This window comes from Capricornis sumatraensis, chromosome 10 (genome assembly GCF_032405125.1).
Source record: "Capricornis sumatraensis isolate serow.1 chromosome 10, serow.2, whole genome shotgun sequence".
Lineage (NCBI taxonomy): Eukaryota > Metazoa > Chordata > Mammalia > Artiodactyla > Bovidae > Capricornis > Capricornis sumatraensis.
Window position 1 is genome coordinate 20,931,782 of NC_091078.1, and position 27,206 is coordinate 20,958,987.

The window sequence follows — 27,206 nt, forward strand, 5'->3', positions numbered from 1 at the left end:
CTGCACAATTTTTAAAGTTTTTACCTTAAACAATGTAAGCTAACAGAAAAAAAGTCAAATGACAATTTTAATAGACTTTTAAAACAGTGTACAAGTATAAAACACTGGTTCTGTATTTCAAAAGATTGAGGAAGATATCCAGTCATTAAACAGTCTACAAAACATATGCCAGTAGATTACATAAAAGACTATGTACAATATAAAAAGAGCTGAAAACAGTCTTCACTGTAAAAATAATTTAAAACAAATTTTTCAATTTAAAATATCATCTATAGCACAAACACAGGTCATGCAAATGGAAAACTAAATATACTGCATTCTTTAGTGTAGTCAAATTCAGACTGAAACATCTTTTAGGTAGGGAAATGGCCATTCAATCAAATTTTTTTCTCTGGCAGTAATGGTCCTAGCTGGGTATTTTAAGCTTAAGAACAGCTGTTTTTCAAACCTTTCTTGTTAAACTGTAATAAATACTAAAGCAACATAAAAATACTTTTTGAAAGCAATGTTGGGGAAAGGTCTGGAAAATTAATCATTACTGTGCAGTTTTACAAAGTATGAACTTTTGTTGAAAGGCTAGAAGCTTCTGCAGCTGAAAAAGTTGTTCTCTAGTTTTAAGGCAGGCTAAGCTTTTAAATAAAGACATTATAGGAACTAGTTTCATTAACTATTCTGCTATTACAAGTTACATCACGTTCATCTCCATAATACTAGGCTAGTATGTTTGGTGTTTCTTAACACCAAGTCCTCCCGACAGGAAACATGTACTTACTGGCTTTGGAACCGTAACCGGGGTCTGTTGCTCTCATTAATGGGCAAAAAAGGCAACAGCCCAAAATATTACACTCTCCCCAGCTGAAGTACCATTATTATTGATTCATAAAGGCTTTGCAGATTGACATTGGCAGTTTAATACTGGTGGAAAGGATCAATGCAAGCTCTACCACAGTGACAGGTGTTTAAACAACAATGGCAAATATTCTCAAAACTAAGGGGACCCAGGCAGGTACTACTGTTTCTAAAGCAACTGAAACATTTCCAAAGCATTTATTTTTTAAGTTAGTTTTATGAGCCAATATAGACATTACTACATGTCCACAGGAAGTACAAAAGCCATCTTCATTTGAACGATACATTTCTGAAACTGTTAGCACCAAGTTTCATTTTAAATAAGCAAAGACAACTGAGTGCTCTCCCACATATGGTTGACTTCCTTCTCACATTGCATGTCATGAGATTTTTAAAAAGTTAGCTGCCACAAGTTTTGGAAAATGCCAGTGTTTAAAAATAGGTAATTGTGCTAATAAAGAATCAAACGTTTCGCAGAACAGATTTGAGGATTTCAAACCATTCAATGTTACAACAAAAAGTGTGAAAATACCATTCTTTGGTCTAGATAAGCTGTTCCCTTTACATTAATTTAACATTCCAATGGCTTTTTGAAGACTCTGAAATGTTGAAACTCACTAGGCAAAAACAAAATATATACATGTCGATGTATCATACAAATGAACCTTTAACAAAGTCTAGTCCAATAGCTGACTAAAGATACTTACGTACCTTAAAAAAAAAAGTTAGTGTTTGAGTGTATAAGCACAGAAATAAGAAGTTAAAAATTACCCATTGGGGGGAAATCTGTTTTACCAGTCTATAAATATTATACCTTTCTGGTTTCCTTGCTCTATTGAGTTCACAAGTAAACATTCAATTTGACATGCTAAAGATCCTAATGCTGGTGGAACAATTTCTGTACCTGGACAATTACTATATTGATTTGTTTGATGGATAGTTAATGCATGTTGCTTCCTGTTTCACGGATATAGCTTCATTAACTGCCTCTTGATCACCTCCATCAGCTTCAAATACAGTTCCTCCGGCTCTCTCATTAATATCAGCATCATCTTCCAAACCATTGTAAAATTCTTCATTCTCACTTTCATCCTCCATGGGTTCTTCTAAACTTGGACTCTGGCATGTTCCACTATCACTGTTACTGCCGCAAGAACTAGAGGATAAGACATCATCTTCAGAGTCGGAATATACCTCAGCGCCATGGAAAATGTAACGGTTTGGTGGTAAAAACAGATACTGATTATCTGAAATACAGTAATAGGAGAAAAATGGGTTATTTCCAGTTTTCTAAGACTTAGTATGATTGTGCTGTTTGGACAAGCGTAGGTTCTAACCTTTTACCTTAGTATCACTACTGCTGCTAAGTCGCTTCGTGTCTGACTCTGTGCAATCCCATAGACGGCAGCCCTCCAGGCTCCCCCGTCCCTGGGATTCTCCAGGCAAGAACACTGGAGTGGGTTGCCATTTCCTTCTCCAATGCATGAAAGTGAAAAGTGAAAGTGAAGCCGCTCAGTCGTGTCCGACTCTCAGTGACCCCATGGACTGCAGCCTACCAGGCTCCTCCATCCATGGGATTTTCCAGGCAAGAGTACTGGAGTGGGTTGCCACTGCCTTCTCAGAGTATCACTACTAGAGGCTATTATTATATAGACTTTCTCAACAAGCTATAGAAGCACTCAGTACTGGGTAGAAATCTTAGTTCTGCCACTCACAAACTTTGCAAATTGGGAGTGTTATCTCTATGCCTCAATTTCCTCATCTGGGTATGAAGTAATTTTCAAACCCTATGAGGTAAGTATGAAAAAAAAATTGTAGAGAGCCATGTTCAATGAGGCTTACTTAACCAACTCCTTTGAGATTTGTTGAGATGAAATATCCAGCCACCACCCACCCTCTGAATCAGAAGCTATTTTTCTATGAGTCCTATCATGTTAAAGTGTTAAACAGTTAAAGTCCTAACAGTTAAAGCACTGTTAAGCTTTCTTTTGCAAAGCCCTCCCAAATTAGCATTCGCAGTGTAAGATTTGACCTCTCATGGTGAGGAGCCTTCCCCTCTCTCCCCTAAGCCAGAGTGACTCTCTCCCAGGTCAAGGCTCTTAAGAGCCCAGACTGATTCACAAAAGCTGAGTACTGCATAGTTCATCTGGAGTAATTAAGTTTCTCTTCAAAATGACTTCCAAGCTTTTTTAAGACCCTATCTTGATCCAGTTCTCACTCTGGAATAACCCATGTTTTGCACCATGAAAACCACATGGTGTGTCAGTGATTGGAGAAGGGAGTTGAGTACCTGCATTCTAGCTGCTGGCAGACCACCACATCTTGTGATTTTTAACAGGACCATCTCCTCTAAATCACAACCTAGGAGCCAGTCTTCTAAGGGGTCCCAGCACATGGCTGTCCTGCCCTTTTACAGGTTTATTAAAAAACAGTTCATTCTGCCCTGGCCCCCTGAAGAACTGAACAATCTATTTCTCAGTTCAAGTACCCTGTACCTGTTTTTGTCCTACTGGCAATCTTACCTTTACGATATTCACATTTTATTTCTTATATGCTCCAACTTCTTCCTTTTCAGCCCTGACCTCACTACAAATGGTTGCAAACTAAAATGAGTAAACATCAGTTGTTTGGTTTAAGCAGTTAAAAGTGTTAAGTTTTACATTCATCAGTTATCTTTTCAAATGCTCACAATGCTATGAGAGGTAGATCTGACAATGCAGTCAAATTCTGAAGCCTGTATCTTTAAAGGTCTAAATTAGCAGAATAAAACCAAGGTATACCAATTTTCTGGGGCAGAGTTTTATACATTTGACCCATCTGTCAAAGAGCCAAAGAATATTGTGAGTGCCTAAGCAGACTTTGGAGAAGGAAATGGCAACTCACTCCAGTATTCCTGCCTGGAGAATACAATGGGCAGAGGGGCCTGGCAGGCTGTAGTCCATGGGGTCAAAAAACGAGTCAAGACACAAAGGACGAACACACGAACAGACTCTGTATACAACAGAGACTTACCTGACTAAATCAACAGCAATTTTTCTACTTCTGACTTTTGCCACATTGATAAGCGTAAGTATTCTATGCTTTTTCTGGTTTTCCCCGTGGAAGACTTCACCAACTTACAGTTAAGCCTTCTATAACCTAGTGCCCACTAAGTAGCATCTACCTTTTAAAATTCTCACCTTTTTTTCCCCCCATTCACCCATTTTTGTAATTATACACAAATATCAGTTGCTTGGATGGGTGTTTCCCGAACTTGCTGCAGTCCTAGTTTGGAAATACCCAAAGGCTTATTCAACTGAACTAAAATTTATTTATGGCAAATGATTAGAACACACAATACATTTGTCTCAAATTTCTTGCCAGTTTTCACAATGTATGGTGAGTGAGAGTGTTTTAAGCAGGACAAGATTGTTGCATCTAAGAGCACAATTTTCTGTCTTAAGGTTTTTCACCATAGGTTAATACTTGTGCACAATGGTCTTAAAAGGTAGAAAGTGATTTCATCCATATTAATACAAATTGGTAAGGACTTTTCATGAGTCAAAACAGAGCAGATGCTATTTCTGATAGTCAGTGGAGAAGAACCAGATGTTTCCTAGATCTGAAACAGCAACAGGTTAACAGAACCTGGAATCTACCTGGCTCTTCTTCACTCCAGTTGTTTCCTTGGACAGGGTATTTAATCTCTGTGGTCCTTGTTTTCCCACCTGTAACTAAGAAGGAATAGTCTCGTCCCTAACTGAAATCAGATACTGAAACAGAAAATATGTCAAGTCACTGACCCTCCGTAAGCACCCAAATCTTGTCATTTTCACCATCTAAAGCTCTTAGCAGAGAACAGGGGAGCACTCAGTAGTCCCAGTTAAATGCTTAACTTCTCACTCCCTAGAGAAACTCAAGGTACAGAGCACACTGTTAGACACCATTTCTTCCCCGTATTATTGAAGATACTGTTTATCTTTTTCTAGCTTAAAATCTCAAATTTAGTTTCTCTAAACACAATCAACTATTAAAATTTACCTGCATGAAGTTAACACTAACTAGTTTGCCAAAATTGCTCACTTCCTGCAAATATTCCTTTGAAACTGAAGCGTATTGTACAGAGTGAAGTAAGTCAGAAAAACACCAATACAATATAACGCGTATATATGGAATTTAGAAAGATGGGAACAATGACCCTATATGTGAGACCACAAAAGAGATTCCTGTAAAGAACAGACTTTTGGACTCGGTGGGAGAAGGCGAGGGTTGGATGATGTGAGCGAATAGCACTGAAGCATGTATATTACCATATGTGAAACAGATCGCCAGCCCAGGTTCAATGCATGAGGCAGGGTGCTCAGGGCTGGTGCACTGGGACAACCCTGAGGGATGGGATGGGGAGGGAGGTGGGAGGGGGGTTCAGGATACGGAACACATGAACATCCACAGCTGATTCATATGAATGTATGGCAAAAAAACACTACAATACTGGAAAGTAATTAGCCTCCAATTACATAAATTTACAAAAAAAATAATAGTTATACCCTCAAAATGGCCCAACAGCCTTTCTTACCATCAAGGCGTTTACTAATCTGCTCCTTTGCAAGTCTGGCTGGCCAGCATTTTCTCACTGTTTCAGCAACTGAAGTTCTTTCATTTTTCTCCCCAGAATCGGAGACAGCATTCTTCAAATCTGGACTCTCCAACTGTTCGTCAGCACTCCCAATGCTTCTAGTAGAAGTCTGCACCTCCTGTGCTTTTTCTGTGCCATGGTCTTTTGATTCAGACACATCAGCATCATTGACATTACTCTTTGTTTCTTGGTCTAAAAGAGCGACAATCACTGAAGAATCTGGTGGTGAAGTTCTTTCTGGTGAACTTGAGCCTTCTGAAATATTGAGGGGTGTGGGTGGCAATTCTGACAAATGTGCCAACTCTTTTTGTATTCGAGGAGGTTTTTCAGTAATTTCTGAAAGCTTCACAGGGTTACAGCAAAGTTTGGCATATTCGCCACCTAACCTATGACACAGTTCATTAATAATTACGTCACAGTCTCCAAGAAGCTCTACATCAAAATGCAGATGAGGCAAAGGTTCCCTATTAATCAATATCTGAGGCACTTCATGGGGTATGGAACCTAAGATTAGGGTGAAAAAAATAAGAATTAAGAGAAAAGAAGGGAGGTGCACTTATAAAACCAAAACAAACACAGTATGTAAACTCTTAACGGAATTTCCTGGCCAGTTCAGTGGTTAGGACCCTCTGCTTTCACTGCCATGGCCAGGGTCCTATCCTTGGTCAGGGAAATAAGTTCCTGCAAGCCAGAAGAAACCTAATGCTTCCCAATACCAAAAGAAGACGCCACTCTAATCGAGCTATTATATACCATCACACTATTAAGTCAACAGATGAGCATCAAAATTTCTTTTAGCACTTGATTACCTCTTGCCTCAAACGTCTACATTCTGTGTTCAGTTTCCCTGTTTCCCTGTCTGTATAATAGGGTAACTGCTCCACAAGATTGCAGTGAGGAATAAGTGACTTAATATGCAAAGTTCTTGGCTCTTAGTAGGTGAGAGTTTTCTCTACTTAAATGGCTTCTGATATAAAGTATATACCAGTCTACTCTCCACTTTTGCCTAACATCACCAGCATGTTATACTACCCCACAGAAAGCTTGTCAGAAGTTCTCTGCTCTATGTTTAAATAGAAAAAAATTAAGCTTAGACATTTTCTTTTTAGTTACAAATTATCCTATAATCTTCTTGAATAGTTCCTATTAAAGCAGCAGTTTAGCTGCCTATTGGCTGGTGTGAGGGTCTAATTCTCTCGTTAAGGGTTTGATATTCTCTTCTCTGCCCCTTCCCTCACTTTTATGGCACAAGTGATGCAACTGAATTAGCCCCTCTATCTTCCTCCCCCTTACTTGCTCACTAGAGGGAGAAAAAAATGTAGTATAGGAGCATGGGTTAAAGAAATATTCTTGAGAGTAACAGGGAATTCAGTTGTATTCAAGCATTTTTATACACATGCACACCCTTTTTGTTAGAGCTGATCTACATATAATGCTTATGATTGTTATTCTTACTAAAACAATAATTTTGAGTCCCAAAATTCTCTTACATGAGTATTTACACAATATCAAGCTATTCATCTGAATTATTAGAATGTGAAACATTAGCAACAGGCTCAAATTAAGATTAAAATAGATTATTTTTAATGTTTCCCATGTATATGTAAATTAGCTGATGCTAACGCCTACCGCATTAAAAACATCCCACTGAAAAGTTACGTTGAACTGTTTCCCTTTGTTATTCTGTTTTGAAAACCCTCTATTCCCACTGAAATTTCAGATTAATCAATCTTCATGAACAAGAATATGTCACCTTTAAAAACCAAAGTTTGGCTCTTTACTACTCTTAATGAAAAACAGATCACTGGAGTATGCTCTACATACCCACAACCCATGGAAAAATATATAGAAATGGTTCTCTAAAAATCATTACCAACTTACTTGGAATTAGTGCTACTGGTCTTACTTTCAGGGAAGATCCGATAACAATGAGAAGATCAACTTCATCTTTGTCATACTTCATGGCTCTATGAAACTGTTCTGGTAAATTTTCACCAAAAAAGACAATCTCTGGTTTCATGATAGCAAGCGGTTCATCAGCTGGGCATCTAGGACATCGAGGAACCACCTATGTGTTCCAGATTTTGGTTGAGGAGGGAAAGAGAACGCCAAGTCCCAGTTAGAATTGTCAACATTTCCACACTTAGCAAGAAATCATTTCATATTCATCAAAGAAAACAGAAAAACTGAATAGAGAAAACTGGATAAAAGCTAAACATCAACTATAAATGACACCCCCACTTATTTCACTAACATACAATGAAATACAACTGTGCTATTATCTGCTGCTAATATCTGTATAGACCCACATTTGACATTAAAGAGAATTAAGACGAAAAAGCAACATGTGTATATATGTACATGAGTCTTAACCTTTAAAAGTTTGGGACTGCCTGGAGGTCAGGTGGTTAAGAATCCACCTGCCAATGCAGAGGACGTGGGTTTGATTCCTGGTCCAGGAAGATCACATGCTGTAGGGCAACTAAGCACACACACCACAACCACTGCACCTGCCACACAGAGCCACGCAAGAAGAGAAGCTACCACAGTGAGGAGCCTGCACGCCACAACAAAAAGCAGCCCCACTCGCTGCAACTAGAGGAGGTCTGCACGCAGCCAAAATCAAATTTTAAAAAGTAGGAAGTTTGTGAAATACAATTCCATTCTAATATGCTATCTTCTCATAATTATATGATTTTATATACAGCTATGCACATTGAGTTTTATTTCTGGATGGTTTTTATGCTCTGCCATCTTCTTTTTTTGGCAATAAGCATACATGAAATATTTTATAATGTTTAGGAAGTCAATTTCATCATTCAAAAGAGATTATGGGGACTTCTTTGATGGTCCAGTGGCTAAGACTCTGCCCTCCCACCGCAGGGGCCCAGGTTCCGCCTCTGTCCAGGGAACTAAATCCCACATGCTGCAACAAAGATCCTGCACAAATATCCACAACTAAGACCCAGCGCAGTCAAATAAATACTTCTAAAAAAAGAGCGCAGTTTTCAACTTTAGGTAATGAAAGGTTTTTGGGTACTTCTCTGTAATCCCCGATAGTCATGGATGTTTCTGTACCACATAAATACTTTCAGGGGGAAAAAAAAAGGATTGAGGCAAAAGAAACAGATCAGAGACAAGCACAAATCCTAAGATATGGGTGATAAATTACCTGATTAAAAATATCTCCTCGTACAGCTTCACAGTCAACTTTATATTTACAAATCAGGCAAGATGCTGTTGCAAAGGAACCTAAAAACAACCAACAAATACACGCTTTATTAAAGAAATTTTTCCATTTCTTAAATAAGTTATAATTAAATCTGATACTAGAAAAGCTGGAGACTTTAGAAATTTTAAGAGGTTTCACAAAAGAGATATTGATATAATGACCCTTCCTAAAGCTACTCTTTTAATAAAATAATACTAACTCCTCCAGAACTAAAACTGCAGATTTGGAAGGTTACGATTGTATTAGCTTAACAGTTTTGTTTCAGAAACAGTTTAGATACAATAAAATTCTATTCAAACTTGTTTTAAAGTCTTCAAATTTCTGAATTCTGTACATCTGACCTAATCAGCAGTTCCTTTGATTGCCTCAGGATGCCATGTTTTTTTCATCCATAGCTAATATCACTTTTGTAATAAAAAACATTATTTAAAAGAATGTAACAGGCTTCCCTCATGGCTCAGTGGGTCAAGAATCCACCTGCAATGCAGGAAATGTGGGTCTGATCTCTAGGTTAGGAAGATCCTCTGGAGAAGGAGATGACAACCCACTCCAGTATTCTTGCCTGAATAATCCCATGGACAGAGGAGCCTGGTGGGCTACAATCCACGGGGTTGCGAAGGGTCACACATGACGAAGCACAGTATTTGAAACTTAAGTGTACACAACTGCTACATCTTTTGAAATCCAAATTAACATCTGACATTGGATACAATTAAGAGCTGAGGCCAGTATTTTAGGTTTTGTATTTTTGCAGTCTACTTTCCTTATCTACACCTGATCAGGTAACATGATTAAATAATAAGGCTTAATCTCCATTCCTAAATGGCAGCCTACTTACTAATCCTAATTTTCCCTACAAAACTAATATAATGGGAAAAGCAATTCTGAAGTTTACTAACCATGGCACTGAATTATCTTTTGGATTCCTGCAACCTGCTCCAGTGTATCTATGTTCTGAGTATAGTTGCGAAGTAGTTTTCCTTCCTTATCGGACAAGGCTATGAATTTGTGACAAAGAGATGGCTGGAATTGTCCAGGATATATTTCCTAGATAATGCAAAAAAGCAGAACAAACATTTAAGTGTTAACAAATGTCACAGGTTTAGGTTTAACAACAACAAAAAAACTACCAATGATAATTAGAAAACAATACATGACAATCTCAAAGCATCTAGATGGATGCAACACACACAAAAGGATTGTTGCTATAATACAAATAAAACTCAGCAATTAGTAAACACAGCCTCTCAAAAAGGATAAAATCGACCTGCAAACATCTCTTATAAATGATGCTATTTTAATAAAAGTCAGAAGAGATACATACCTTAATATAGGTCTAATTTTTGTTGGCTGCAAATTCAGATTTTTTTTTTTGTAAAGGAAAAGTTTATATTGAAATAAAAAATACTAGAGATATGGTGACTTCTTTTTTAAAACTAAAAAAGGCACTGTCAACATAATATTTAAAGTTTTTGATTCATCATTCATTATAAATATCAACCTGTTTGAAGTTGAAAGCTAAAGGTTTAATTCCTTACCAAAACTGTTTTCCTTCCACTGCACAGGCACATACTGGTATAGTATAGAGCTGCTCATGAATGCTGAGTTGCTGGATTTTGTGTGTGTGTTTTTCCCCCCAAATAATGCTTCAATGCTGTTTCTTCTTTAAAAACAAAGAATTCAGATATACACATGGCAAAAAGATCAGAAAAAAAGTATCAATTTTGGTCCTCTCAACTTTTGACAGTGTTTTTATTAAATTTCATTTAGTAAGTGACTATGGCAAAGGAAGTTTCTTCTCTACTTTCTTCATCGAAGTAGTACTTCTACCTACTTCCTTACCATTCATTACAGCCTCTAACCTATTAAAGTGCTAGCAAAAAACTAGATACAACCATATGTCCACCAACAGAGGACTGGCTGTAGAAACATGGTGCATCCGTAACAGTGGGTAGTGCAGCCATTAAAATGAATGAGGGAGTGCCCTGCAAGATGGCCGTGACATGTGAAAAAAGTCAAGTTAGTCACCAGTGTGTGTAGTTTTGTTTTTGTTGTGTAAAGAAGCAAAGATGGGAATTATATGCAAAGCATAGATATTTTCATTTAAACAAGTCAGGAAGGATAGAAACAAGCTATAAAACTGGGAAGGGGGTTGGAGTCTTCAATTCTGACATTATACAAAAACGTTTAATAGTAAAGATTCTACATGACTCTAACTTTTAATCTACTTAATATTTCAAGTTTAAAAAACTGCCTACCAAGATACCCTTTAGGTGAAAATAATAGGCATGTCTCATTATAAATCTCATTATAAGGTCTATTACATACATGACCATATGCTGCTGAAAATGTGACATACACAAAACCCAAGAATTCTGCCTCCCAAATTTTTATCATAAAGTTCATGAACAACTCTGCAATTCAAGGAAGACAATGCATATAGAAAGAAGTAACAAGTGAAGAGTTTATGAAAGCTAATGTTTATAAAAAACATTATGTCACATTATGTTTGGACAACTAGGTTGTGCTTTGTTAACCACCGTTTTCTCATCAGATTGCTTTGTTCTAATACCAGCACCTTACAACTCTCCCCTCTGGAAATAGCTGTTAAAATTTTTTTTATCAAATATAATATTCTAGGCAACGGACAGAACAGTAGTCAGGATAAAAGCATGGTGGCAGTATAAGAACAAATGGCTGCCTACCTTCAGAGCAAGGTTGAGCAGTATCAAGGGTGCCAGGACTCCACCCCCTAGAAGTTTCATGTGCCTTACTGCCCACCCTTTTCAAAAGGGAAGGATTAAGAACAAAATCCTGTGAGACACTAGCTCTTCTCCTCCCTGACTGCTTGAAGATGAACGACACAGAGTACTAAGTTTATGACCAACTGATTACTTCAGTGGAAACAAATGGTCATCGATGACCTTCACCATGGGTAGGAAATAGTACCCAAGACAGAAACTCAGGAAAAAAAAAAAATCTAGCCAAAATGTACAAAACCATACCAGATGTCACCCTTGTATTTGGATTCAGAACCCATTTTGGTGGTGGCAAGACAAATGGCTTTGGCATGATTTTAAATTCCCGGGATTATGGGAATAAGAATAAGCCCAAACACAGGCTTGCAAGTCATGGCCTGGAGGAGGAGAAAAACACGTCAAGACGACAGCGAAAGGAAGGTTGGAACAGAATGAAGAAAGTCAGGGAGGCTGCAGGGGCCAATACTGGTGCTGGCAAAAAGGAGTCAAGCTTCTGCAGTGATTATCTGTGGTGACTGTGTAAACTTCTGATGAAAGAATTTAATAAACTAGAATTGTTAAAAAAAATAACAACAAAAATTCGTGGGATACTAGATTCAGCTCTGTACTCCAGTTTCCCTTCATGTCCAACACACTAACAATTCAGGGGTAATTTAGTACTTAGATTTACAAATCAATTCCTGTAGTTTGGAATAATTTATGAAGGGTTTGTTTTATTTTGTAAGCTTACGTTTAATGGTTATTTGAAACTTTGTCTATTTTCTTCCAAATATGCAGTGGACCATGTCTGAATCACTAGATTTAAGTACTGCATTCCAACTAAGGGATATAATCTGAAATAATGAGAAAAATTTACTCTGAAAGGACTGTTTTAACAGAACTACTCCTAAGTAAGGACTCACCAAAGTTTGAGATGCCACTATTTCAATAGAGAGTATGAAAAGTTGTTAAGAAACTAGAATTTAAATTTTCTAAGCTCCCAATCCCTTAACTAGGAAAATTTGTTAAAAATCCAATTGAGGGCTTCTCTGGTGGCTCAGTGGTAGAGAATCCACCTGCCAACGTAGAAGCATGGGTTCAATCCCTGGTCCAGGAAGATCCCAGATTTCCTGTGGCAACTAAGCCCGTGCACCACAACTACTGAGCCAGCGCTCTAGGAGGATGAAAGCCGCAACTACTGAGCTCACATGCCACAACCACCGCGGCCCGCGCGCCCAAGAGTCTGCGCTCCTCAACAAGAGCAGCCCCTAGTGAGAGGCACCATGAAGAGTAGCCTCCGCCTGCCCCAACTAGAGAAAGCCTACATGCAGCAATGAAGATCCAACACAGACCAAAAAAAACAAATTAAAAAAAACCTAATTGGCTGGCAGGAGATACAATTTTCAGGTAAAATCCAGATTAATTCTTCCTGTTGGAATTGTGACATTCCAGATCTGTTCTAAGCAAGACAGGCCATCCTAAATCTGAATCTCCTTAAGTCCTATTAAGGAACCAGTCATGTGGGTTGGACCACTGTTACTGCCACAGGAATCCACTTACAATAGACTGGAAGCAGAACTGGGACCAAATGCTTGAAATGCTATTAAATGACAAGTTGCTTTTATAAGCTATGTCCAGAAATGTGCAAACAATCCAGTAATTGGCCACTAGCAACCAACTTTTTTGCCACAGTGAGTTTTCATGTAGGAATAATGGTTTTTCTCCAGAGATGCTCTCTGCTTGTTTGCTTCTCACAATTTCTACCAATATGAATGAGAATCCAGTCAAAGGCAGGGGGTGTTAACTGCAGCCCCTCGAAACTAGAAGGACTCGCCAAAGTTTGATATGCCACTATTTCAATAGGTAGTAGGAAGAGTTGTTAAGAAACTAGAATTTAAATTTTCCAAGGTCCCAAAAAGTAAGTGAAACCAACTGACCACAGTAATGAGAAGTCTTCATAATCCCTAGTCTTGTTTCACTCATTCCACAAAATCATAGACTACTCAGTATCTTTCCTAGTCAAAAACTTGTAAATCAGTCACCTGACAAATGTACTTTTTTCCCCATTAAAAAGCTGGCTTACTCAACTTTTTCCACACTGGGATACCAGATAGCAAGTATTTTAAGGTTTTGCAGGCCATCTGGTCTCTTGTCTTTATGGTCCGTATTACAACCACTCAAGTCTTCCACTGTAGTACTTAAGCAGCCACAGGCAACATGTCAGTGAATGAGCATGGCTGTGTTCCAGTGAAACTATTTATAGTCACTGATATTAGACTTTCATATAATGTTCACATGATGTAAAGTATTATTCTTTTTATTTTTTTTCATATCCATTTAAGTTTTAGCTCATAGTTGTAAATAAACAGGCAGTGGGCCACATCTGGACTAAGGCTGTAGTTTGCTGGCCCCTATACTAAGATAAGAGAATTTCAATTAGTGAAGCTATTCACTAATACGTAATGTATGTCCCAGGTATAACAGGAGCGCTTTATAATAATGCTGCAGACTGGGCTGAGGACGGGATTTTTACATTTTCAAGGACTGTACAGGAAAAGAACACAGTATGACAGAGTTCCCATGCAGGCCACAAAGCAGGTTACATTTACTACCAGGGCCTGTACAGAAAAGATCTGTTGAACCTCCTTTCTAGACATATATACCCGCATCTTGCAGGTGAGAAAACCAGAGCACAGGAGTAACACCAAAAGTCACAAAAGCCAGTAAGTAGCAGAACTATCATTCAAACCCAGTTTTGATGCCAAAGTGCAGCTCTTAACCACTATGCAATTTCTGATCCCTCAACTTAATGTTCCCTGTTTTTCCTTCAGGTGAAGTACCATTTATATTAGGTATTGCAAATCAGTCTACTGAGACTAATCTAGTTAAGCATTTTTCACATTGCACATCCCACATGGGATTACTGGAGACAAATTCTAATCACCCACCAACACGTCAAGAATATATGTTCTCAGGACTTTCCTGAGGGCAACCATGGATAAGAATCCCCTTGCTAACGCAAAGCACATGGGTTCAATCCCTACAACAGGAAGATTTCAAATAGCACAGAGCAACTAAGCCCATGTACAACAACTACTGAGCCTGTGTGCTGCAAGTACTGAAGCCGACGCACCTACAGCGTGTGCTCTGCCGGCAAGAGAAGCCACCGTAATGAGAAGCCAAGCACTGGAAGAGTCACCCCTACTTGCTGCAACTACAGAAAGTCTGTAGAAAGCAACAAAGACCCAGTACAACCAAAAATAAATCATTAAATAAAAAAATACACGTTCTTGGGAATTTCCTGGCAGTCCAGTGTTCAGGCCTCCACGCAACTTTTACTGATACGGCCCAGGTTCAACCCCTGGTCAGGGAACTAAGATCCCACAAGCAGGGAACCAAGATCCCACAAGCTCTGCATTGCAAACAAAAAAAGTTCTCACAAATCAGTACGAAGAAAAGAATCTCAATAAAAAAAAATACTAAGAACAACAGGTGATTCAAAGATATACACATGGCAAGTAGTAAGAAACAGTCATCTACGCTAGTATTAATAACAAAAAAAGAACAGTTAGTTTTAACTGCCTTGAAAACTCTAGATAGCCATTAACAGATGATTAGATAATACTGTGGTTCAACTATGAAACAGTACTATGCAGCCTTTTCTTTAAAATGAGGTATATTTAAGAGCCATTATGAAACTATTTCCAAGAATATTAAGTGGGGGGAAAAAAGCAATATAGAGAGAAGAGTGTGATTTTGTTGGTAGTCATTTTTAAAGTATTATTAGAAACGTACAATAATATTTCTTCCCCCTACACACACACACAAACAGGTTTACTCTTTTTTTTTCCTAGAAGGAAACCAGTGATACATTTGACTATGGTAACCTTTAAGAAAGATTAGGTAGGAAAACTGAAGGGAGAGGCCAACTAACATGTTTTCTACAGTTTCAATCTTTTCAAACCATACACACAACACAAGACATTCTAAAAAAAAAAAACAAAACCAACAATACTAATGTATCATGGGAGACTTTTTCTGTGGGGGAAAGAGTACGGGGATGCTAATTTAGCTTTCCAGATACACTTCTGATGGGAGTACGTTTTATTCACCCACAACCATTAGCAATTCTGCTTTCAGGAAATTTAGAACATTAGAAACATATGAAAAAGGACAATCAGAGCAATACGCTTTTAGTAACAGCAGGAAACGTCCAAAATGAACACTTGCCAGATGAGTTACAATAGATGGAACCTATGATGAACCACCTAACACTGGGATTGTTATCAAGTATTCAAGTATCTGACAGTTTACTGAACGGAAAATACTACAAATGAGCTGGTTTTAAGGTTCCTTAACCTTGTAACTACTTAATCTGGTATGTTTTGTATCTATCAATAAAGTGACAATTTACTGAATAAATATACATTTTTGGAAGTTCGTATTTATCCCTCTCCTTTCCTTTAGGGGAAAGAACATTCACCGTATTCAATATGGGACAGCAACTATATCTTTGAACACAGTCCTTAAAAAAAAAAAGTTATTTTATACAACCTCAGTTTCACCTTCACTGACTCTTAATAAAAATCACTCATTTATCAGCACCAGATAAATGAATTAATCTTTATAACTGCCACTCACATAGGAGGATTGTTTTTCATGGACTTCTGAGAACCATGGCCACAATTCATTATCAATTTAAGCCCTTATGCAAGAAGACAATGGTTCAGAACAAGAATATATAGCTTTAATGTTGGCCTTAATTGTTCTCCTATAGAAGAATTCAAAGTGGTGCCATAGCTAGGCACACTGTTGATACACTAGTGGCTCAAACAGGGAGCAATTTTGCAGGAGACATCTGGCAACATCTGGACACATTTTTGATCGTCAACACTGACGACAGGGTGCTAATGGTATTTAATAGGAAAAGGCCACTGGTTGCTGCTAAATATCCTACAGTGCACAGTACTCACTGCAAAGACTTATCCATCCCAAACTGTCAGCAGGTTGAGAAACTGCTTTAATGAACCAGTAACCTCTTTTACACACCTTTCCCATTACTTGGAGGTCCCAGTCTAGAGGAAATCTGTTTCTTCTCCATTATATACAATCAACGGCTTGATATATCTAGAGAAACTTTCCTTCCAAAAAGGTCTAAATTCACAATATTTCCTGTTTTCATGGCTTTATTATTAACTTCATTTTCTTTCAAAAGGAACCCCCCTACACTGCTGGTGTAAATTGGTACAAACACTATGGAGGTTCCTTAAAAACCTAAAAGAGAGCTGACGTATGATCCTAAAACCCACTCCTGGGCATATATCCAGAGAAAACTATAACTCAAACAGATACATGCAACCCCAATGTTCTGTAGCACTATTTACAACAGCCAAGACAGGGAAACAACCTAACTGTCCATCAGCAGGCGACTGATAAACATGTGGTAAATACACACCATGGAGTACTATTTAGCCATAAAAAGAATGAAATAATGCCGTTTGCAGCAAAATGGATGGACCCAGAGATTATCATGCTAAAGTGAAGTAAGCCAGACAGAGAGAGACAGATGTCAAACATCACTTCTTTTAAAAAATAAAAATAACAAATTAACTTACTAAACAGAAATCGATCCAAAGACACAGAAAACAAACTTATGCTTACCAAAGGGGAAACAGGTTATAAATTAGGAGTTTGGGATTAACATATACTCACTCCTATATATAAAACAGATAACCGGGACTTCCCTGGCAGTCCACTGTTAACAATCTGCCTGCCAATGCAGAGGGCACGGGTTCGATTCCTGGTCTGGGAAGAGTCCACATGTTGTGGAACAGCGAAGCCCGTGCGTGGCAACTACTGAGCCAGTGCTCCAGAGCCTGTGAGCCCCAGCTACTGAAGCCTGCGCGCTCTGAGAGCTGCGCTCTGCAACAGAAGCTGCAATGAGAAGCCCTTGTACCAAAGGGAAGAGCAGCCCCTGCCTGCTCCAACTAGAGAAAGCCCTCGTGCAGCGACAAAGCCCAGGACAGCCAACAGCAAACAGACAAATAAAAATAGGTGGCCTATGAAGACCTACTGTAGAGCACAGGGAACTATGCTCAATATTTTATAGCAACCTACAACGGAAATAATCTGAAAACAAAAAGATACACAACTGAATCACTGTGCTATACATCTGAAACCCAGTTTAAATCAACTACACATCAACTTAAATTCATTTTCTCTCACAACTAGCAAAGTAATCATCTTTTTAAACTTTCTGCCTAGTATAGAAGAAACTGGTATAAAATTTTAGATTCTGAGTATTTTACTCACGTATTCTTTTTGGAATCTAGTAAAATATTACAAGATTTACATATCCTCCCCATTCTTAATTTCTGAACACTATCCTTCATTCTTTGTCCTTTCTTATTTGTCCTTCAGCTTTTTCCTAATTATTCATTTTTAGACTCAAATTAACTCAGTCTCTTTTACCTATTACCATTTATTTTAAGCGGTACTTCAGCAACTAGATGCTTTCCTTTTGGTAGTTTTTAGTGTGAGAATTGAACAACAATCTTGTATGACCAGCAGTTATAAGGATTAATTCATTTGTTTAGCTCCAACTTTCACAGAGAAGTGAAACATGCTGCCTCTACCAACTTTTTCTTCTCCCAGCCACCATAAAATCTGTACACTGTAATAAATTAACACTGCCATTTTTACTCTGGGCTTCCCACGTGGCTCAGTGGTAAAGAATCTGCCAATGCAGGAGACACACGTTTGATTCCTGGATGGGGAAGATCCCCTGTAGTAGGAAATGGCAACCCACTCCAGTATTCTTGCCTGGGAAATCTCACGGACACAGGAGCCTGGTGGGCTACAGTCCATGGGCTCACGGAGAGCTGGATATGACTCAGCCACTGAGCACAGCACAGCAGCATTTTTGCTCCAGTTCAGATCTTATTTTCTCTTTTGCCCTGTCAGACTTCTATTATGTGCATTTTTATAACCTGTCTTTGTAAGAGTAATACTTAATTGCTTCTGTAGATTCTTATATATCAAAGCCAGTTTAAATTGCCTGGACTGCTCAGCTGGTAGAGCATCAGATTTTTAATCTGATGTTCAAGTCCCTGTCAAAGCACCAAACAAGAATATTCTACTAAAACCAGTTTAGGCTAAAACTGAATACTCATTATGTACCTTAGACAACAAAGATTACAATCTTTCTCACCTTGCTATTTGTATTCTCAGTTATCATATTTTCCCCAAGTGTGAGATTACTACCTTTACTAGGCAATTTAATATACACTTAAGTGACAGAGTTTTGAAAAAGCTAGAAAGTTAGTCTGGGCATGTTGTTTCCTCTCAGAACACAGAATTTACAGCAAAAATCTTGTGAGCATTAAATAAATGCACCAGTAAATCAAGCTCTTATACTCAGATACAAGATCAAACTGATTTCTGGTTACTTGATGGCTTTCTTCCAGTGTTGAGTCCTGTTCAATTCCCTTGGGGTCTGGCAGTTGAGACTCTGCACGCCCACAGCAGACTGCAGGAGGCGTGAGCTCCATCCCTCGCCAGGGAACTAAGGTCCCGAAGGCCACACACAGTGAGGCCAGAAAAAAGTGTTAATTTCCGATAGCCAGAGCCAGTGTCCCAAGTCCAATCCAAGAAACTAAGTAACTAATATTTCACTGGTCTTCAAAGTCTTGCAGCAGTACCCCTAGCACTAGTATATAAAAAACACTAATATCTTCACAAATTCACATTCTTGTGACAAAGAAAAACAGAAACTAACTTTACATTATTTGCTCAGCTCACTGTGAACCAGTAGTCTATTCTAAAGGACAGACCATCATCACTGCTGATATATGAAATTCAAAAGTTTTCTAAGTTTCAAGTTGATTACTGGCAAGATTCAAATTTCTCTTAGTAGCCTGCAAAAAGTTTTCAAATTCAGTTTTCAGTTTTAGCAAGTAAATCATTTTCTAAAATATTCCAATGTAATATCCCCATTTTATTCTAATTCCTGTTTATAAGCACACTTGCACAAAACAAAATTATTTAAGATAGTCCATCAATTTAAGCTAACACATGTATTCTAAATCGGTGGAGGTTTTCCTATAGTTATATAAACAGACTGCATGATTTGAAAGTAGTTGAGGTCATCCTTTAATTAAAATTCAATTCTATTTCATTTCTATGCCCATTAAAAAATAATCAGTAATACAAAAGACACTTTCAAGCATACTGAAGTTTAGCAGTAACAATTTACCAAATTTTGAATTTACTGCACCAGCAACTATTAACATCATGCAAGCATACCTCAGAGACACCATGAGTTCGGTTCCAGACCACAGCAAAAAAGCAAATATCCCAATCAAGTCAGTTAAATGAATTTTTTTGGTTTCCCCATTCATAGAAAGTTATGTTTATACTATACTGTCATTCATTAAGTGTGCAATAGCATTATGTCTCAAAAAAATGTACATTCCTTAATTAAAAACATTTTATTGCTAAAAAGAATGCTAACCATCACTACATCCTTGGTATTAACAAAGATCACTGATCCCAGATCATAACAACAAATAATGAAAAAGTCTGAAATACTGTGAATTACCAAAGTGTGACACAGCCATAGGTGAGCAATGCAGCTGGAAAAATGGCACCTACAGATTTTCTTGATGTAGGGTTGCCATTATGCCTCAAATTTGTGAAAACAAAAAAGCTCACAGTGTCTGTGAAGATTAAGTATACAGGGACAGGGGCTTCCTTGGTGGGGTCCAGCGGCTAAGAGTCCCCCTGCCAATACAGGAGACATGATTCTATCCCTGGTCCACGAAGATCCCACATGCCGCTGGGACAACTAAACCCATGAAGTGCAACTATTGAAGCTAACACACCCTAGAGCCTGTGCTCTGCAACACGAGCAGCAGGGAGAAGCCTGTGCACCATGGAGGAGTCCCTGATCAGCACAACGATAGAAAGCCCTTGGGCAGCAATGATGACCCAGCATAGCCCCACCCCCTCAAAAAGAGATGAAATGCTTAAAGTATACAGTGAGAATGTGCACAGACTGTATGCAAATACCACTGTATATAGAGACTTAAGCATCCTCTGATTTTGCTATCTGAGTGAATCTTAAACCAATCTCCACCTCAGATACCAAGGGATGACTGTTATGTCAAACTTTAAACTCCAGAGTTACCAAATAAAAACATCTGAATCATATACACAATTCAGATTTTCTAGTAACCACATTAACAATGTGAAATTTTCACAATTTATAACCCAATTCCAAAGTATAATAATAATATAATCATTATATAGAATATATAATTTATATTTTGTATGTTTTTCATAGTAGGTGTCCTAAACCTCGTATGTCTTCCACACTTGTTAACATAACATCTCAGTACAGTACACTTAGGTACTCAATAGCCCCACATGGTAAATGGCTTCCGAACTGGACAGAGCACCCCTAAATACTCTAGAGCAGAATCAACCCTGACTAAAATGCAATCTAAGAACCTTCTCCACCTCAATCACAGGCATATCTCCTCATACTATAAAACATACTGAGCAGATGTTATAATCTTTGTGATCCATAAAAAATATTCAATATTAAAACAGTAATGCTACTTTTATATGATCTACTAACCTCTAAAAAGAATTGATGCTTGTGAACTGTGGTGTTGGAGAAGACTCTTGAGAGTCTCTTGGACTGCAAGGAGATCCAACCAGTCCATTCTAAAGGAGATCAGCCCTGGGTGTTCTTTGGAAGGAATGATGCTAAAGCTGAAACTCCAGTACTTTGGCCACCTCATGTGAAGAGTTGACTCATTGGAAAAGACTCTGATGCTGGGAGGGATTGGGGGCAGGAGGAGAAGGGGATGACAGAGGATGAGATGGCTGGATGGCATCACAGACTCTATGGACGTGAGTTTGAGTGAATTCCAGGAGTTGGTGATGGACAGGGAGGCCTGGCGTGCTGCAATTCATGGGGTCGCAAAGAGTCGGACACGACTGAGCGACTGAACTGAACTGAACCTCTAAAAAAGGTCTGGACAATGTAAAGTGAAGTGCAAACTTCTTCTTTGAAAATAAGCACCATCATAAAATGAAGAAAAGCAAATGATAGTCCCTATGGAGAAAAAGGGATTTCTGACTAAAATGATTTTATTTCAGTGATTTTACTCCACCACAGTACTAGTACTCAATTTACTAGACAGCCATTCAAAATAATTTTTCATGACAGAAGGACAAAGAAACAGCTAGAAAAGTTTGTAGTACCTTTGCAAACTTGAAGAATGGTCTTGGATCTTTTCTGAAATATTCAATATCAAACATTGCTTGAGGATCTGGAAGGTCTGGAAAGTCTATTGCAAGGCGAGCATAAATACCGTCTCTTGACCTGAAGTCAGGTATTCCACAAGAAACAGAAACCTGAAATACGCATGGCATAATTTGTACAATTAAATCTTCTACTGCTACCTTAATAATTACTAGTCCTCTTATCACACAATTAGGCAAGAGCTGAAAAACATTTTTAGTTTGAAACTTTTGGAGAATAGAGATACTACCTTAGTTTAATTTCTAATAGAAATAAAATACTCAGAAAACCAGTGTAATTAAGTCCACCACATATTCCATTCATAAGGGGGTAAGGAATTTTAAGTCAGGCTAACTTTAAACCTTTATAAGCATTTAACCAACAAATTAAAGCAATTTCAACTTGACTGGGAAAGAAGGAAACCATTTCAAATTATTTGAAAGCGGGCAAGAGTTTCTATCAGTCAAGTATTTCCAAAAAAAAAAAAAAAACCCTCCTCTAAATCAGGGTTCTATTACTTCAGGAACACTAAATTTCTTAATTTTCCTTAAAAAACTATGCTGTACAATATTGCAATTTTTAATTTTGAAGAACACATTTAGATTCTGTGCTTTTTCTACAAATAAACCTTGACAATTTCAAACTGTGATTTCAGAAGTTATCTATTTCACAATTTTTGTCTGCGTTTACTCCATTTTGGTCTCAGGGCAAAAATGAATGTTTAAGTCACATCGGGGAAGCAAAACATACCTATTCGTCACGATCATCTAATGCTAAATAACACTCTCCCTGAACTCAACAGGTCAGAAAGCAGGACTGGACTTTACTCCAAAAATTGTTTTGTCACTACTATGTAACATATTCTGTATTCAACACACAATATGAAATAGCCTAAGTAACTAGTTAACTGAGACAGAAAGTGGGGCAAATGGAAAATGTCAAGCCACCACAATCATATCATCTTAATTTAAAATGGAGGAGAGACGATGTATAAGAATTTTTACAATGCTCCACACTCTATAACAGTGTGTGTTATCAACATTTAAAATTTAGTAAGCTGATGGGTAAAAAAGTGAAAACTCACTGTTACATAATTTGCATTCACTGAGTACTGATACTGAGCCTCTTTCATGATTATCTGCAAACCATCTTGTTTTTGTCTATAGTCTTTGCCTTTTTTCTATTGTATTATTGTTATTTTCAATCAATTGAAGCTAAGTACATTAGAGTAATAATCCTTTGTAAGTCAATCATGGTGCTTTTTTTTTTCAATCTGCTGTCTGTATTCCTCTTCTGTTTATGGTGCCTTTTAAAAAAACTTCTATGTAACTGGGAAAAAAAAATGGAGGGGAGGTAGGAATCTGTTACCTTTCCAACACTAAGTTCTCTACTTGCCAATACATACATATTAGGTTCCTGGTTTCTCCATGAAAGCTGAGCAAATAACCAATTTTTATCATTAGGCCCTCACACTGTAACACAAGCAGAATTCCCTGCATCTCCTTTAGGAGCTGTGGTATAATAAAGCAGGCAAAAATCTTACCTTAATCCCACTTACCTACTGTGTCAATAAATAGAAGGACATCTTTTTTAAGGTTACTAAGAAGTTTAAAAAATCCTGAACCAATTTAGTAACTGCTGCTGCACTCACTTTTTAGCGGTTTCCAAACACAAATGCCCATTATCATGTAAGAATAAATTCTATACCAGAAATGTGCTTGTGACTTGGACAAGGCTGAAAAAATACACCCTCCCCCTTTTACTAGTATTCTCATCCATCTTACATACCCCAGCTCCAGTTAGAACTATTATTTTTCTGCACTCTTGCAGTAATTTCACAGCATCTTCAATTGTATTAATATCTTTTCTTTTTTTCCTTTTTGGTGGTTCTGAAAGGATATTAATAACAATCTGCCACAGTGTCATATCATCCAATTCAGGTGGAGGAATTGTTTCTGGTAGTAAATCTTTAAGAATTGTTCGAGGATCTGTGCCAATCATGAGATGTTGCTGAACAAAAGTATATGGACCTATATTAAAAAGGAAAAGAACTAGATCAATCCACTCCAAGTAGTTCAAAATCTCATTTATTTTCTGAAGTAGTAAATTAGCACTCCTTAAGGCTGTTTTGTAAAGTAAAAAAATGCACTGCAAAGGTGTTTCATTCAGAACATCTTCAGAGCTAAGGTTATATATCCCAATGAAATCAGGAGCTGAGACACAGAGCCACTACTATATATCCTGTCCCCTGAGCTATAAAATACCAGGTATGTATTTCAAAGGGATTCCCTGGTGGCTCAGTGGTAAAGAGGCCATAGTTCAATCCCGAGGTAGACAAGATCCCCTGGAAAAGGAAATGGCAACTCAATCCAGCATTATTGTCTGGGAAATCCCAGGGACAGAGGAGCCTGGCTGGTTACAGTTCATGGGGCGGAATCAGATGCAACTTAGTGACTAAACAACATGTGTAAGAGTCAAGTGAATTTACTACTAGAATTAGATTTCTCTGGTTAAAACCTAAAAAAATATAACTTAAATACAACAGATGTACAAAAGGGCTCTGCAAATCAATAAAGATCTTACCCATCCTGAAAGCCCACACTATTTATCATTAAAAACACAAAGAAAATGAAATCTATACTTAACTACTGTCTTTAAAATGTTCCCAGTAATAATCTTCAATTTAATCTTAACCTGTCTTTGCAATGATGCATACAATGCTAATGTTCTAAGCTTTAATAATTCTTTGCCCTAAATTTCTTAATCAGTTCCTAGCTTAAGAAAACCAAAAATACAGTCAATATAAACACTAAAGAGAAACTAATCATCACTATCTTGAAATAGTCAAGGCATTTCTGGAAAAATGAGAGCACATTAAGAAAAAGAATATTTTGAGATGGTCATGTTACTACTTCGATATAAAAATCTCATAGTATTCTCTACTTCAAAATACTTTCCATCAAAATACTTAATATTTACTGAGGGCAAATTTTTCCAGGCACTGACTAAACAGTATACAAATCAGTCAGAAATCCCTGGCCCCCATGGGACTTTATATTCTAATGCAGGAAACCAGCAATAAAAGTTATACACAGAAATTGTTAAGTGGTAAGCGTTAAGAAGAAAAATTATAGAAGGATATGAAGGAGGAAGCAAGATACTTTGGAGGATGACCATTCCATATGGAGGGTACAAGTGGAAAGGACCGTTTAAGTGTGAGGACCTGGTTTTTGAGAAATTACACAGGCCAGCTTCCATGGGCCCATGCTGTTTAACAAACAAAAACAGAACAAAGTACTAGACTTCCCCTAAAAACCAAGCTGACATTAAATCTCAGTAAACACCTAAGAACCTCATCACACAATAAGGGAAGAAAGAAATATAGTTTTCCTCGACATAAAAATAAAATACCAGAGAAAAGATAGCTCTTTAACTGTGAAACCGTACCTATCCGAGGTCTTGGAGTCCAGTCACTAGAACTCGCATGCGAGGCTCTATCATCTTCGTCACTTTCGCACGAATGGAAACCGTTGGTGATGATTTCATCACCAAACAGAAGGTCATCTGCAAAAGAAACCAAAGGTAACTCAAGGTTGTGGAAACAATCTGCATCTAAAATTATAAAGCTCTGTAATTATTGTGATGCAACAATTTCCAATGAATAAAGCACTCATACTGCCCGCGTAAAAAATGTCTACTGGATCAACTCACACCGTTCACAGGAACAGTATATCCTCTTTAGGCATTCTGCTCAGAAGCTAAGTTTCATCAAAATCTAGAAATAAGTCCACTTAATCAAAACACAAGAAGTAGCAACCTTGACTGAATTTATCGATCACAAATAGTGGTTCATAAAACTTACCAAATAAAAAGTTACCCAAAAAGTCATGCAAACACAGCTATGGCAACTTGCACTTCTCTTATATAACGCTAAATCTACAAAGGTACCTTTGCATTATTCGTTTCCCTTATTAAACAATGTTTCTTGAAAACAGTGTCGTTTTTCTAATCCAGTCCCTAATGCACACGTTATCTTTACATATAGTCAAATGGTCCACTGGTTGGATTTATTGGTACAAATAATGGAGAGGCATATCTATCTAGATAAAAACTATGAAAACACTGAAGGATGATGAGACGCACAACTATCACATCTACTTTAGCATGTCAGAAAAATGTCAATTCGTGTTTCAGGGTTACATATACACACACGAAGACAGTTACTGTAAAAACCACTGTAAGAACACGATTAGAGGAAAAACACTATTCACGGCAAAGTAGTCTAAAAAACTATTACTCTCCTATGCCCACTATTAACTGCACCACAGAAGGGTAATGTCTTTATAAACACCGATGCTCTTTAAAATTTAAAACAATTTTGAAAATAAAGGCCCTCCTAAAAACCCCAACAAATTTCGCAGGTAATGGCAAAGGCTGGCGCAAGAGACAGTCAAAAAGTTGCAGGTTGAAGTGCGCGGGACGGGGAGAGGCGGAGAAGCGAATAACATTTAACAAAAGCAATACACTAAAGGAGTAGGAGGGGAGAGAAACTTATTTTAAAACCGACAGCGAGGGTAGCCCGCCCCGCGGCTGCGCAAAACGCGAGGCCGCTGGGGCGGGCCGCGGGGAGGAAGGTGGGGGTGGTACAGAGCAAGGGAGGGAGCGAGTCCGCGGGCCGCTCCTGCAGCCCAGCCCTCAGCCCCGCAGGCGCGCGGCTGAAGGCCCAGGTCGGCAGGGGGAAGGCGCAGAGCCAGGCCCGAGCCCCCAACCCGCCCGAGACTCCACCACCCGACACCAGGAGGGGCCCCGGGAGGAGGAGGGGGGATGCGCAGTCCCGGCCGCCCGCGCCCTGCGCACCTCGGTACCCAATAGCCGCCGCCGCCTCTTCCTCCTCCTCGCCCTCGTCGTCGTCGTCGTAGAAGTCGTCGGCCGGTGGCGCCTCCCGGGATAGGCCCTGTAAGCCCGGCCCATTGTCTCCTTCTGCGGCCGCCGCCGCCGCCTGGGCCTCCCGCCACAGCGCCGCCGCCGCTGCCGGGCAGCCGCCGGCCGCCGCCGGCAGTTCCCGCTCGGGGGCCGTCCCGCCGGGCTCGCCCGGGCCCCGCCCGAGGCCGGGGCCGTCTCTTCGCGGCCTCTTGCGGAGCGGCTCCCCAGCAGGCGGCGACGGGGCCTCCCTCTCGGCCGCCACTACCGAGGGGGAGCCGCCGGGCTGAAGGGCGAGCGCCGCCTCGTCCGCCATCTTTCAACCGCCTCTCTGGCCCTCCTCCCTCGCCTCTTCTGCTCCCGCTCGACTCGCGGCACTGGCGCCCCCGCGGCTCCGGCTGCGGGAGATTTAAACCCCGTCACGTGACGCGCCGCTCCTCGCCCCCGCCCTCCCGCCGCTCCCGCCACCCACGCGGGCCGGACCACAACACCGCGGGTCACGTGGCAGGCGGAGGCGGCGTGGGCCTGGAGGAAACCCCG

The 27,206-nt window shown here is 39.0% G+C and overlaps 1 protein-coding gene across 2 annotated transcripts; it reads right to left on the bottom strand.

The window, feature by feature from the left end:
* Positions 1-122: 122 nt before the first annotated feature.
* On the bottom strand, positions 123-26,982 carry SIRT1 (sirtuin 1). 2 transcript variants are annotated; one of them, XM_068982388.1, is made up of 9 exons: positions 26,604-26,982; positions 25,194-25,310; positions 23,535-23,776; positions 21,707-21,859; positions 9,596-9,743; positions 8,637-8,716; positions 7,346-7,532; positions 5,405-5,968; positions 123-2,096 (listed from the first exon to the last, which is right to left on the bottom strand). In XM_068982388.1, the coding sequence occupies exons 1-9, from the start codon at positions 26,980-26,982 to the stop codon at positions 1,765-1,767; spliced, it is 2,202 nt and encodes a 733-aa protein (XP_068838489.1). In that variant the 3' UTR covers positions 123-1,764. The 2 variants fall into 2 exon arrangements, with proteins under 2 accessions (XP_068838489.1, XP_068838490.1); XM_068982389.1 differs by lacking the exons at positions 21,707-21,859; positions 23,535-23,776; positions 25,194-25,310; positions 26,604-26,982 and adding an exon at positions 10,235-10,267.
* Positions 26,983-27,206: the final 224 nt, after the last annotated feature.

Bases quoted from the DNA above. Each gene is read 5' to 3' on its own strand.
- SIRT1 (XM_068982388.1), bottom strand. From the start codon at position 26,982: ATGGCGGACGAGGCGGCGCTCGCCCTTCAGCCCGGCGGCTCCCCCTCG. The intron at 7,533-8,636 runs GTAATTTATCAC...TGGAACACATAG, and splicing joins GAGGAGATATTTTTAATCAG to GTGGTTCCTCGATGTCCTAG. The intron at 2,097-5,404 runs GTAAGAAAGGCT...ACTGTATTTCAG, and splicing joins GATTAGTAAACGCCTTGATG to ATAATCAGTATCTGTTTTTA.